Here is a 13,111-nt window from a genome sequence, read left to right on the forward strand (position 1 = left end):
CCGAGGTGCTATCCAGGGGATGTGTGTCCCTGCTAGGGACATTTCTGGTTGTCACCATGAGGGACAGGTACTGTGTCAGCCGTGATGAAGATGACACACCATCAGCATTGCTGCTTTTCTGACTTCAGACCGTGGTGGGGCTGTGGCGGTGGCCACCAGTTTGAGAGTTTGGGAAAGGCTGACGTCGTAGCTCTGACTAACATCACCAAATGACAGATCCCACCGAGTCTGTGACTAGACGTCCCAGTGTGTGGCTTGTCGGGCCCACTCAGGGACATGTGTGCCGAGGCTGAGCAGGCCGCTCCTCAGCGGTCGGAAGGGCTTGGGTATCCTGGCCGTGGGCTCAGGAGAGGATGAAAACAGGGTGCAGGAGAGGGTGGGGAGGAGGAACCCATGGCTTTACCGGATGGCCTGCAGAATGGGATAAAATGGGCCATATGAAGCTGGTGTGAAAAGTGAGATTTCATTCTGGGAGGTCCTGGCAGAGCGGGTGAGGGGCACCTGTGATGGTCAGACCAGTGCTGTGCTGGGCACGCTTTCTGCCATCACTCAGGACACTCCAAGGGAGTCACCAGTCACAGTGAGGCCGCGTGAATGTGACCAGTGGAAGCACCTTGTTTTTAGGGGGAAACACTGAATTTGGGCATCTGCCAGATAGCCAGTGGCACCCATCCCCGAGTGGACAGGCCAGGACCCAGCTGGAGCCTGCAGGTCAGGGCGACTCTGGGGGGCTGGCTGGGGGGGTGAAGGGTAGGGGAGGAGCAGGGGGGTGCGGGGCAGGGGCCTGATATGGGTGTGCGCCCATCTCTCAGTGCTGGTGGTTCATCACTCAGCCCTTGTTTTCTCCCTTAAACCCCAAATGGGCCAGACAGCTGTCCTTCCTGCACTGAAGCCCGCCCATGTTTCCGGGTCCGAGTGGGCAGGAGTTTGTTGAACATGGGGAGAGGGGCAGACTCTGTGGACATCACTAGGTAACAGGAAGCAGTGTTTTCACGTGCTCATATGCGTGTTGTCCTGACTGCACACGGCCACGTGCCGGGCCTCATCTGCCCCATCCCTCCCTCCAGTCGGGCATCCAGACGCTTTTGGACTGTGCTGAGGTCCCATCCATGTTGGGAGGACAGGGCGCCCTTGTCTCTTCAGTGAGCTCCCCTGCCATGTGGGGGGATGACTGGTCACAGAGAGACCAGCAAGAAGGCCAGGGCCTGAGGGCAAAGGGCCCCACACTCGAGCCGCATCAGAGCTTTATCTCTGAGAAGTCCCCAGGGGCTGACGGCGCAGGTCTGTGCACCTCACTGTGAGAGCTACCCTCTCCCCAAACGTCAGGTGTCATCCAGAGAGAGGTTGGGAGGTGGGCCTGGGGTTGCTAGGCAACTGGGAGGGGGACTGGCAGCAGGCAGCTCAGGGTGGCCTCAGACTGGATGGAGCTGTGGTAACTGGTTTATTGGCCTATCTCTGGAGACGTAGTGAGTCTCTGCCCATGCTGGCCTGGCCGCGGGGCTACTTGCGGGCCTGGTAGCCGCCGACGGGCAGCCTGTCTGCCGACCGGGCCCAGATGGTCTTGAGCTTGCGGTAGAAGACACGGCAGCTGAAGCCCTCCCTGAAGCCGCCCTGGATGTGGCTCTTGAGGGAGCACAGTGTGGGGAACATACGACAGCAGGCCGCGCACTTGAAGCCGTGCTGCTGGGCTGGCAGCCACCGGGAGGCTCGCAGGATGTCCTGGGATGTGATGTGGTCTGGTGCCTCTGGGCCGTGCCTGGATTTCTTGCTGGCCTCTCGGGGACAGGAGTTGTCCGGGGAGGAGGAGGACGAGCACAGGCTGTCGGCCACCTCTTCGGGGAGGCCGCCATCCCCGCGGCCCTCATCCCGCGGCAGCTCGGGGAAGCTGTACGCCCCCAGGTGGGTCTCCTTGTCCACGCACACGAAGTAGCTGTAGGGGGAAAACCACGGCCGGTAGATGGTGCAGTTCCGCCGCGGCAGCTCCCCATTCTGGGGGTCCCCCAGCACATAGTCTGCAAAGGAGAGCCAGGTCTGAGCTGGGCCGGCAGGGCCAGGCCAGGCTGCAGGGTGGTCGTCAGGGGACCCCAGGTCACATCTGCCCTGCCCAACCATGGTTCTGAGAGCAGGGAGCAGTCTGGGGCCCCTTCCTGCAGCCTCCCCTCTCTCTCCTGCTACAGTGGCCGTGTGATCCCTGGGTAGAGACTCCCCTGTGCCCCGGCCTCTCCCTCGGCCACACACAGGTGGGCACACTGAGCAGCCAGACCTCGTGCCTCCTATAGCCCCTTTCCGCCCACCCCGCTGTCCCTGCCACAGCCCGCCCGGCAGAAGCTGGTCCCCAGCAGGCTGGGGGTCCGGAGAGGAGAAGCAGGGGAGGCCTGTACCGCAACAGGTCTCTGTGAGGCGCGACCGGAGGGGAGATTGCAGGGAGAAGGCAGCGTGGGCACCTGTCTGCTCTTCTCCTACGGTCCATCCCGGAGGGCTCACCTGGCGTGAGCACCACCCCATGCCGGAGAGCGCTGTTCGGGTGCTGGAGCGGCAGGAATGGCGCTAGGCCGGACGCCTCCATGGGGAACGTGGTCTTGGCAATGTCTGGGCGGGGGCAGGAGAAATGCTGTGGGGTGCTGAGCGAGGTTGTGCACTCTTTTTAGCCCCCACCCAACACAGACTCCAGGTTCCACCTCGGTGACTGAGCACAGAGCTGCCCCGAGGGGGTTTGGTCATGGGCCGGGCAGTGGTGACCCTGTCCCTTTGAGGACAAGCAGCTGGTTTCTCCAATTGAAATATCTCCCGCCCACAGCCGAGTGGTCAGGGGACCCTAGCTGATGGCCGCTGACACTTGGATTAAGAGCCACCTGCCTCCAGTCCCATGTTGGGACCATGGGTTTTGGGGATGAGTGTCCCGTGTGTGGGTCCTGTAACCCGTTCTTATAGAATACACAGTTAAAAGCTTCACACACTCACGTTTCCGAGGTCCCCGTGGCCCCAAGCTTACCTGGCAAGCTGGTGTCACGTGAGGACACAAGATCAGGAAACGTGTTCAGGACAGAGGACGAGATTCGTGGTCCTGAAATGGTGAGGAACGAGAAGCTCTCCATGTTGTGACGGACGGCGGGCACGTGGCTCACACGTCTGCTCCCAGGAGGCACCTGGGTTGCCCGGACAACAAGCATTCTGAGCACAGGTGACATCACTGGGTCCCACGGTTCCGCCCAACTGCCCGCTGGGTTGGCCTTCCAGACGCGGAGGGTCTGTTGCAAGAAAGGCTGGCCTTTCTGTGGATGCTTCTATGTGTTACTACTTTGTGGCTGCCTCCGGGGAGGGTACCCAGAGCGAGGGCGACTGTGGATGAGACCTCAGTGGGGGCCGTCTGTCGGCCACTCTACTCTCTGTCATTTCTGCCTTGCCTTACCCCTGCTCCAGGAACCTCTGTCCTCTGAATACTCCCCCTGCTTTCTCCTTCACCTGCCCAACCTTTGCCACCAATGTGTCTGTTGTTTGCTTTACTTTATGTTGTTTGGTTGGAGGTACATTTCTCACATGTTCTTTGGGAATAATTGCAAACTCATAAAAAAGTTACCAGAATAAAATTAGTATCGAGAACATGCGTATGCCCTGTATCCAGATTTTTTTTCTTTTTCTTTTTTTTTTTTGTGACAGAGACAGAGAGAGGGACAGACAGACAGGAAGGGAGAGAGATTAAAGCATCAATTCTTTGTTGCAGCTCCTTAGTCTCCTTAGTTGTTTATTGATTGCTTTCTCATATGTGTCTTGACTGGGGGGCTACAGCTGAGCAAGTAACCCCTTGCTCAAGCCAGAAACCATTGGCTCAAGCCAGCAACCTTGGGCTTAAGCCAGCAACCATAGGCTCAAGCCAGTGACCATGAGGTCATGTCTATGATCCTACACTCAAGGCAGCGACCCCACACTCAAGCCAGCAACCTCAGGGTTTCGAATCTGGGTCCTCCATGTCCCAGTCCAATGCTCTATCCACTGCACCGCCACCTGATCAGGCCCAGACTTCCTTACTGTTATTATTTTCCTCCATTTTCTGTTCCTCCCTCCCTCCTTTTCTCTATCCCTCCCTCCCCCTGTCTGGGTGTGTGTCACCTTTTTCTGAGATGTCAGGAGGTCACCTGGCAACATCAAGTTCCTTTGTGCCCAGTCCCTCACTGCGTTTCCTATGAAGAGGGACCACAGGCTGTTCTCAGTGCTGGTGTGTCTGTTTTCAGCCAGTGACTGGTTCATTCAACACTTTGCTTGTTGTCTACAACCTGCTGCAGAGACGGCACTCCCATGTGGTGGGTTGTCCCTTTGTCACAACAACCTGGCCCACATGGGGCACATGGTGGAGGGTAGGGGTGGCAGTAAAGATGAGTTGGAGGTGCCCCATGTTAGACAATCACAATGGATGCTAGCTTGCTGTGTGCCACATGTCAGACCTCCGAGGGGACACGCTTGTGCCGTGGGAGCTCGCCCGCCTGGTGTGCGGCCGTGGGTGGGGTGTGCGCGATCCTCCACAGGGGCCCTGCCGTCCCATCTGTGTTCACGCTCAGGACCTGGGGGTCTGCAGGGCAGTGGCCTCGCTTGGACCTGGGGAGGAGCCTGGGAACCAGGTCTGGGAGCCAGCATGTCTGAGCTGTGAGCCCCACACCACCCTCAGCCCCCACGTGGTGCTGGGCAAACCCCTCTGCCCCATGGCTTCCCCACTGTGTTCATTAGACAGTTGGCACAGACGACCACCTTCCTGGTCTGGACTCTAGTGATTTATGTCTGGGAAAGAGATGGCCTGGTACTGAGTGATGCATGCAGGATCCCAAGGCGTGGCATGTGACCCTGCCTGGCCCGGGGTATCTGCCACTGCCCACTGGGGACATGGGTGCTCGGCGTGAAGGGGCCGCAGGAGGGTCCCAGCGCCTGCTGTGGGGTTGTCAGCCGCGACTCTGTTTTGTCCAGTGTTTGAGAAGTCGGAGGGGTCCTGCCCGTGCAGGGTCCGTGCCAGGGCCAGGGCCCCTGCCTTGCATGCTCTGTCCTTGCGGTATGGCGTTGATGGTGTCCTGGGCAGTGAGGCGCTCAGGCTGCTTGGTCGCTACATAAACTGTGTCTCTCTCTTGTTTGTTTCCCACCTGCTTTCCGAGCCCCTTTCTCGGTTGGACAGGTAAGATGCCGTCTTTCTTATGGATGACTTCACACCCCTTGATGGAATGTGCATGTTGAGAGGGTGGTGTGGGAGGGCCGCGGGGTCCTCCCTTGCCATTGTTTTCTGGACCACCAAGCCTCCGATCCTGAGGAAGGGGGACCATGTGGGTCAGTAGTGCCACCGCAGGGGAGGTCTTGCGGCTCATCCCTTGGATTGGGGATGCAGGAGCCCCAGGCAGAGCCCATGATAGGGGGAGGGCAGCTCCTCCCAGACTGACCCCAGGAGCCCCTGCGGACCAGTCCCCAGGTTCAGGGGCTTGCGTAAATTGAAGAAGGCTTGGAAACAGCTTCTCCTCAAGGTCAGCTCATAGTGCAGTCAGTTTTTATGTGTTCACATAAAAATTCAATTCAGTTAAACTAACTTATTTCACGCTTGCTGTTGCACAAGGCCCTAGGCCAGGGGTCCCCAAACTACGGCCCGCGGGCCGCATGCGGCCCCCTGAGGCCATTTATCCAGCCCCCACCACACTTCCGGAAGGGGCACCTCTTTTATTGGTGGTCAGTGAGAGGAGCATAGTTCCCATTGAAATACTGGTTAGTTTGTTGATTTAAATTTACTTGTTCTTTTTTTTTTTTTGTATTTTTTTCTGAAGCTGGAAACGGGGAGAGACAGTCAGACAGACTCCCGCATGCGCCCGACCGGGATCCACCCGGCATGCCCACCAGGGGTGACGCTCTGCCACGACCAGAGCCACTCTAGCGCCTGGGGCAGAGGCCAAGGAGCCATCCCCAGCGCCCGGGCCATCTTTGCTCCAATGGAGCCTTGGCTGCGGGAGGGGAAGAGAGAGACAGAGAGGAAGGAGGGGGTGGGGGTGGAGAAGCAAATGGGCGCTTCTCCTATGTGCCCTGGCCGGGAATTGAACCCAGGTCCCCCGCACGCCAGGCCGACGCTCTACCGCTGAGCCAACCGGCCAGGGCCAATTTACTTGTTCTTTATTTTAAATATTTTATTTGTTCCCGTTTTGTTTTTTTACTTTAAAATAAGATATGTGCAGTGTGCATAGGGATTTGTTCATAGTTTTTTTTTATAGTCTGGCCCTCCAATGGTCTGAGGGACAGTGAACTGGCCCCCTGTGTAAAAAGTTTGGGGACCCCTGCCCTATGCTGTGTGTTACAGAAAATATAAGTCATATAGGGTGCTATGTCTCTTCGAGGAGCCAATGTGTCCTCATAAAGACCTAGTGGTTTGCTGGGAAGACATCGAGGGTTGTGAAGACAGCATCCGATGAGCTGCCCTTAAATTCCCCAAGAGTCTAGCACATACAATCTGAAGGGTAGTGAGCAAGGAATATAGGACATACTATCGGTGCATCATCTGAAGGTGATCTAGGTCTCTAAGAAATTATTTTTAAAACAATCAGAACAGGGGCTTACAGTCTGCAAAGCCCTTTGGCAGGTGCTTTTGGTGCCTAGCGTTCAGAAACGATTGTGTCTGCTCTGAAGATCCCCGGTAAACTGGTAAGGATGCGGCCTTGGAAAGGTCTGAGCCGGAGCTGGGGGCGTGTGCCCTCAGCTGCGTGGTGGTCCAAGCACCTCCTGTTTCACAGGAAAATGATCTAATGCTTTCGTTGCAAAGGGCTTCTCTGCCAGTTTGCAGATTTCATGATCACAGACAGATTGCGAGGATGAGGGATGAGATAGGAAAGTCATGCAGAAGGGAGTATGCCAGCCATCTCTTCCACCAGAGCCAGGAGTGGGTCACCCTGCTGGGGTGAGCTGGCAGCTCCCACCCCACACTCCAGACTCTGCACCCGTGTCCCAGGGACTCCCCCTTGAGTCCCTATGGGTCCTCACAATGGTGCTTTCCCTGCGCAGGGGTCAGAGGCTGTTTCAGAGGTCAAGACTGTGGGATACATCCCAGTGGGAGGTCTCCGTGCCTCTTCCCATAGCCGCCTCCTGCTGCCCAAAGCCCCTTAGAATATGGCTCACCTAGGTCTCTGGCTCAGGAGGGCTTTGCCTGCTCAGAGGGTTCCCCGGGCCCAGGACCCCACAGCTCAGGGCAGAGAATGCAGCTTCATGCACAAGTTCAACAGAGAACAAGTGCACCCATACCTCGGTTCCTCTTAGGGAGACCCGGAGAGGACAGGCACATAGCAGAGGTGTTGACAGGAGAGGAGCCTGTGACCAAACAGGACCTCTGTGTCCCCAGATGGACAGTGCCTGGGGACTGGTCAGCACGGACCCCCATGCCTGCTTCCCTGGCCAAGGAGGGTCTGGTGACTTGGAGCACTGAGCTGGATTTCCAGGGGACGGGGGGTGGGTGAGGATGCCCCATGTGCATGTGAACAGCATGGCCTAGAGCCCCGAGCTCAGCTGCTCCGAGTACAAACCTCAAGTCTAAGCTCGGCCTCCATACTTCTCCATCTGCAAAATGGGTTCAGAATTGAACTCAAGATATTTATTGAGCACCTATTGTGTGCAAGCCCAGGCCTGCAATGGGCAGTACAGAGATGAATGAGATGGGCCCCCCGCCCTGCAAATGTTTACAATCTCGTGGGGCTGCACCAGCCCTTTGACAGAGCCCTTCTGGCCAGAGAGGCCCCTGTGGGATGAACCACCAGGCAGATGCAGGGATCTGCCTGTGAGCCAAGGCTGGGGAGGGCCCTGAGTTCCAGTTCAGCCTCAGTAGTGGCGTCAGGCCGCGCGACTCAGCCCTTGTGCCAAGCCCACTAGGTTGGCCTGGGACCAGTGAGAACAAAGTAAGCGGGCACTCCCTTGTCCAGCTCCCACCCATGTGGGCCTCACAACCCCCCCCCCCACCTATGCTGTCCCAGGCCCTGCACGCAGCTCACACATGCTCAGATGTGCTCATGGCAATGGAAATACATCCTGTTTTGCACCCTCATTTTTTTTACTCGTGACCCCAGAGTAAAGGGTCAGTGTGAGTCCAGGAGGCAGATTTACAGGGGCAGGTTAGCTATCTCGTGGCTGGAGCCTGTCACCGGCTTACTTGGGCAGCACAGACCAGAGTTTCTGGTCCCATGCCCCACACAGAAACCTGGACAGGACGGCTCAAGGTGTCATGCTGGCTCCTTTCTGGATGTTTCTGGATCCTTCTGCAGTGGCTAGTCCGGGGTGCGGTGCAGGGAGGGGACTCGCAGACCGCTGAAGTCACGCCCCCCCCTCCACCCTGCTCACTCACTGTCTGTCTCTGTGTTTGTAGTGGACCACAGCATGTTTGAGAATTTGAACGCGTCCCTCACGCCGAAGTTGCAGCCCAGCCGCTCCGTGCCGCACCTGTCCCAGCTGGCGGCCTCCTCCGCAGCTGCGGCCCCTGGGCCTGTGGAGCCCTGCGGGCCAGGTCTCTGGGGGGGCAGCAGCCAGCACCTCAGGAACCTGGGCAAGGCCATGGGGGCCAAGGTGAATGACTTCCTGAGGAGACGGGAGCCCTGGGGCCTGGGCGGCGTGGGCGCCATGGAGGTCAACAGGACCGCGGAGGCCCAGCTGGCTGGAGCAGCCGACGGGGAGGATGACAGGTGAATCACCTCCCACCCAAGCATCCCCACAGGGTTGGTGCCGCTCTAACCTTTGTGTGAGGATGTCACAGCCTGAGCCACTTGTGCTTGAGCTGCTGACACCCACTGGAGTGAGAGCCGGCTAGGTCCGGGTGCGGGTGAGGCTGGGGAGGGGCACGCATGGTGGGGACAGTGCGTCTCCTCCAGCATGTGTTCCGTTGCCACCCGTGCAGCTTGGCCCTGCCAGAAACGTTCCCACGACTGGACCCTCCACCTCCCATAACTCGGAAGCGAACTCCCCGGGCCCTGACGACCACGCAGGACATGCTGATATCGCCCCAGCCCGTCCTGAGCAGTCTGGAGTGTGGGGCTGAGCTGTCCCCTGCACGGCCCCTGGACTCCCCTCCCATTGCCCAGCCTGGCCCTGCAGAGGACTCACAGCAGGAGGCCCCCTTGGAGATGGCCCTGCCCAATGGTGAGGTTTCCCTGTTGGTGCCTGACCTAATCTACCAGGACAGCCAGGACGAGTCCAGGCTGAAGGCCACCGAAGGCAGGAGGGCCTTGCCTGCTGGCCCCAGTGAGAGGAATGGCTTCCAACTCAGCCTGGCCGAGTCACCGCAGGACAGCAGCACCCGTGCCAGTGCGCGGACCCGCAGCCTGGACAGCGAGGGGCCTCACCCCGACCTTCTGTCCTTTGAGTAGGGCCCCTGACCTCCCCTTGGGCCTCCCTGCGCTCCTTCACCCTCACCCAGCTCCACGACCCTCCCCGCACAGGCCCAGCAGGATCCCCGTGCTGGGGCAGGACCAGAGCCCCATCCATCCCTGACCTCAGCGCAGCCTGTGGACCCAGAGCTCCCGCCCAGCTGAAGGTCCCAGGTGGGGGTGTCCCTGTCTGCCCCGCACATGCCCACTTGTGTCCCTCCAGGCTGGGCCATATCAAGAATGATGGATTTGGCTTGATGATGGATCCAGACCCAGAAAGCCAGCACTCAGACCTCCACCCAGCTGGGTCACTCCTGGTCCTGACAGTGCAGTCCCAGGGGCCACCTTGCCTTTGTCCCCATGGGTGTGCGAGTGCCAAGACCCTGAGGCAGCGTGTGGCCTGAGTTCTTGGGCTGTCTCCCACCTGCCGGCAGAGAGCACAGTGCTCAGGACACAAGCCAGCCAGGCGCCTGCCCTGCACAGCTGTCCCCCGGGAAATGCCATCCCCCCAGAAACGCCATCACCAGCTCCACTCGGGTTCCTGCTGTGTGCAGAAGCAGCACCCACACTCCGACCTTATTTGGAGGAACCAGGAACGTGGCGTTTGGGGCACCAGTTCCTAGAAAGCCCATGGCAGAATGGATGCTGACCCTCAGACCAGGATCAGCACAGGGTGCCAGCTGGCTGACCCAGGACCACTGGGTTCTGGGCTGACCCACCCCCACCTGGGACCACAGCCAGGGTGACCAAGTTCTTCAGACTCGTGCGGGATGTCAAGTAGGGGCCGTGGTTCCTACAAGTGCCAGCTGACCTCTCAGTGACCACTCACCATCATCTAGGAGGGACAGGGCACTACCAGGTGGTGGTGGGGAAACTGAGGCTGAAATCTGGTCCCAGATGCTACACACGGGGTCCAGAACTCAGACCTGCTCTGCCGTGATCCCCTCCTGCTTCCCTCGTCCATCTCCAGCCTGATCGCCTGGGGCTTCTCTGGGAGCCAGGCCCTCGGTGGCCCTGTCCATCAAGGACAGGGTTCTGTGTGCATGTGAGGAAGTTGGGGCCACTGTCTTTTCTCCCCATCACTCCTGTCCCTTGTCACCCGTTCCCTGTGTTCAAAGTTTTACCCTGACAGACCCCCATGAGTTTTCAGAACTGGGTGGGGTGGGTGGCGCATCCCCTATCTGGAGGAAAAGCGTCCCGGTCACGTACGTATGATGTATGGCAGACGCACCTGTCACTGTCGGCTTTGAAAGGACAAACGTGGCCTTATCTATGGAGGAAGACAATTGCAGAGTTATCCCGAGAACTTTCTAGAGATTTTATATTTATATTTTTAGTTTCCTGGTAGATGACGACACAATAAAATGAACTGTTTGGTTTTGCTGGTTTCATTGTTCCTCCCAGTGGACTGCGAGCCGTCAGCGGCTGGCTTTCTGGATCTGACGCATCAAGAGCGAGGTCTCAGGTAGCTGGAAGAGTCATGCAAGGGGACTGAACCGTGAGGATGCAGCAGAGCAGGACTGCCAGTCTCTGGCCCTAGAGAGATGGTCCCCTAACTGGCCGCTGAGTAAGCGTCCTTCTTCCCACCCAACTGGCTGTTCCAGGGTGTCGACGTGACTGATGTGTGCAGGTAAGACCCTCAGGAGGAAGCAGGAGGGAGGGAAAGCAAGTGATTCTCAAGTTCAACTTATTGGGGTGACACTGGGAATAAGCTTCAGGTACAAGATTACAATGGGACATCTGCTTCGTGCTCCCCGCCCGGACTTGAGGGTCCTCCTATCTGGTGGCCACACTGCAGTCGTCTATGTCTGTTAGTTTGTTTTGCTTCGATAGTTGGTTGTTTTCAGTTTTATATCCCACGTCTTTTTGTCCTTTTCCACCTGGCTTACTTCACGGAGCGTGATATAATTGGGGTCTGTCCACGTGGTGGCTGAGGACAGCCCATTGTCTGCAGGTACCACATCTTGATCCACTCATCACCAAGGGACACTTTGGTTGTCTCTGTGTCTTGGCCACCATGAACAGAGCTGCGACGAACATGGGGATGTGCCTTTTTTTTTGTATTTTTCCGAAGTGAGAAGCAGGGAGGCAGGCAGACAGACTCCCACATGTGCCCGACCAGGATCCACCTGGCATGTCCACCAGGGGGCGATGCTCTGCCCATCTGGAGCATTGCTCCATTGCAGCTGGAGCCATTCTAGTGCCTGAGGTGGAGGCCATGGAGCCATCCTCAGTGCCCAGGCCAACTTTGCTCCAATGGAACCTTGGCTGTGGGAGGGGAAGAGAGAGACAGAGAGGAAGGAGAGGGGGAGGGGTGGAGAAGCAGATGGTTGCTTCTCCTATGTGCCCTGGCCAGGAATCAAACCTGGGACTCCTGCACGCCAGGCCGACGCTCTACCACTGAGCCAACCGATCAGGGCCAGAGGTGTGCCTGTCTTTACAGATAAATGTGTTCATATTTTGGGGGTAAAAACCTAGAAGTGGAATTGGTGGGTTGTATGGTGTAGTCTTCATGTGTGAGGCCCTCCATACTGCTTCCCACAGCGCTCCCTCCAGCAGGGTTCCCTTGTCTCTACACCCTCACTGACACTTATAGTTTCTTGTCTTTTTGATGAGAGCCACTCTGACAGAGGTGTGTGGCTTTGACTGTGGCCCTCTGTCCCCAGGAGGGGTGGGCTGTGTGTATGTGCATGCAGACACTCTGCAGGGGAGATAGACCTGCTCATGTCGGTGTCCCCAGGCCAGAGCAGCAAATGCCTGCTCATCCAGGGAATGTGGCTTGGAGCAGAGCTGGCCTGAGGGACCCAGGGGACTGACCCAGCTGAGAGCCAGCCGGGACTTTCACCTCCTTGACCAGGAGAAAGAGGAGGAAGACAGAAAGGGAAAGAGGGGCCTCTGTCCAGCCTGTCATTGTCCCCATGGCCAGGCTTGGGCAGGGGGTCTTCCCTAAGCTTGCAGGGGTCCCCGGCTCCACACCACACACATCTCATCACCAGACTGAGGCTCCAGCCTCTTCTGTGTGGGATTCCACTCCCCCTTGTGTCTCTCAGGACGTAGGAAGGATGGGGTGTGGTGGGACCACAGTAGGGCAGCCACGTTGTCCCCAGAAGTCAGGGGTGCCGCAGGGGGCCCCCATCCCATGGGCCCCACACCTGGAAAAAGGCACGGAAGACTCACAATGGCCCCTCTTAAGGCTTAAGCGGCGACCTTTCCTGTGGACTGGACAACTCCAGGGCTTCTGTGGTCACTCAAGTGTGAAGTATGCCTTTAACATCTTTGTCCACAGTGACTCGCATAGTTGTTTTTATCTCACATCAAATAGGAAAAATAGCTGTGTAAACATAAAACTAGGGAATTTTTATGTAAAAATGAATGTGTGTACATCATGCTTCAAATGCTGTGCCTCTGAGCGGAGCTGTGGGTCCACAGCCTGGAGCAGGGACGCCTTCACTTGACAAAGCTCCAGGCATCTTCCAGACCCGCTGACCAGAGGCTTAGGCAGTTTCCGCAGCCCGTCCATGGTCCCTCCTCCAGTCAGGGGCGCCGCGGACTCCAGTGGCCCCTCCAGACACTCGCTCTGAAGAGTTTGGTATAAATCCACTCTGGGACTTGTGAGAACACAGCCCCAAGACCCGTGCAGAAGGATTTCCGAGCCCCTCCGATCGCAGAGTCTGGGAAGGCTGGCCTGGCCTCCGCCTGGAGGTGGACGCACAGTGCCTTGTGCTGACAACAAACTGTGCTCGCTAGCTCAGTGATTG

General features: G+C 58.0%; 2 protein-coding genes across 5 annotated transcripts in view; one reads left to right on the forward strand and one right to left on the reverse strand.

The window, feature by feature from the left end:
* Nucleotides 1–10,734, forward strand: part of LOC136325881 (carboxyl-terminal PDZ ligand of neuronal nitric oxide synthase protein-like) — a 117,364-nt gene extending 106,630 nt beyond the window's left edge. For all 4 annotated transcript variants that reach the window (XM_066261003.1, XM_066261004.1, XM_066261005.1 and 1 more), the window contains 2 exons: nt 8,360–8,672; nt 8,885–10,734. In XM_066261003.1, coding sequence (XP_066117100.1) covers nt 8,360–8,672; nt 8,885–9,353 — 782 coding nt within the window. In that variant the 3' untranslated portion in view covers nt 9,354–10,734. The remainder of the gene's footprint in view (nt 1–8,359; nt 8,673–8,884) is intronic.
* SPATA46 (spermatogenesis associated 46) lies at nt 811–4,320 on the reverse strand. The gene is made up of 3 exons (XM_066255086.1): nt 2,993–4,320; nt 2,485–2,589; nt 811–2,012 (listed from the first exon to the last, which is right to left on the reverse strand). The coding sequence occupies exons 1-3, from the start codon at nt 3,186–3,188 to the stop codon at nt 1,501–1,503; spliced, it is 813 nt and encodes a 270-aa protein (XP_066111183.1). The 5' UTR covers nt 3,189–4,320; the 3' UTR covers nt 811–1,500.
* Nucleotides 10,735–13,111: the final 2,377 nt, after the last annotated feature.

This window comes from Saccopteryx bilineata, chromosome 2 (assembly GCF_036850765.1).
Source record: "Saccopteryx bilineata isolate mSacBil1 chromosome 2, mSacBil1_pri_phased_curated, whole genome shotgun sequence".
Taxonomy (NCBI): Eukaryota; Metazoa; Chordata; class Mammalia; order Chiroptera; family Emballonuridae; genus Saccopteryx; species Saccopteryx bilineata.

What these genes read in the sequence shown, in the direction of transcription:
- SPATA46 (XM_066255086.1), bottom strand. Translation starts at nt 3,188, where the DNA reads ATGTCACCTGTGCTCAGAATGCTTGTTGTCCGGGCAACCCAGGTGCCT. An exon ending in ACGTGACACCAGCTTGCCAG is followed by an intron (nt 2,590 to 2,992) that starts GTAAGCTTGGGG and finishes GCCCCCGCCCAG; the next exon opens with ACATTGCCAAGACCACGTTC. An exon ending in TGGGGTGGTGCTCACGCCAG is followed by an intron (nt 2,013 to 2,484) that starts GTGAGCCCTCCG and finishes TCTCCTTTGCAG; the next exon opens with ACTATGTGCTGGGGGACCCC.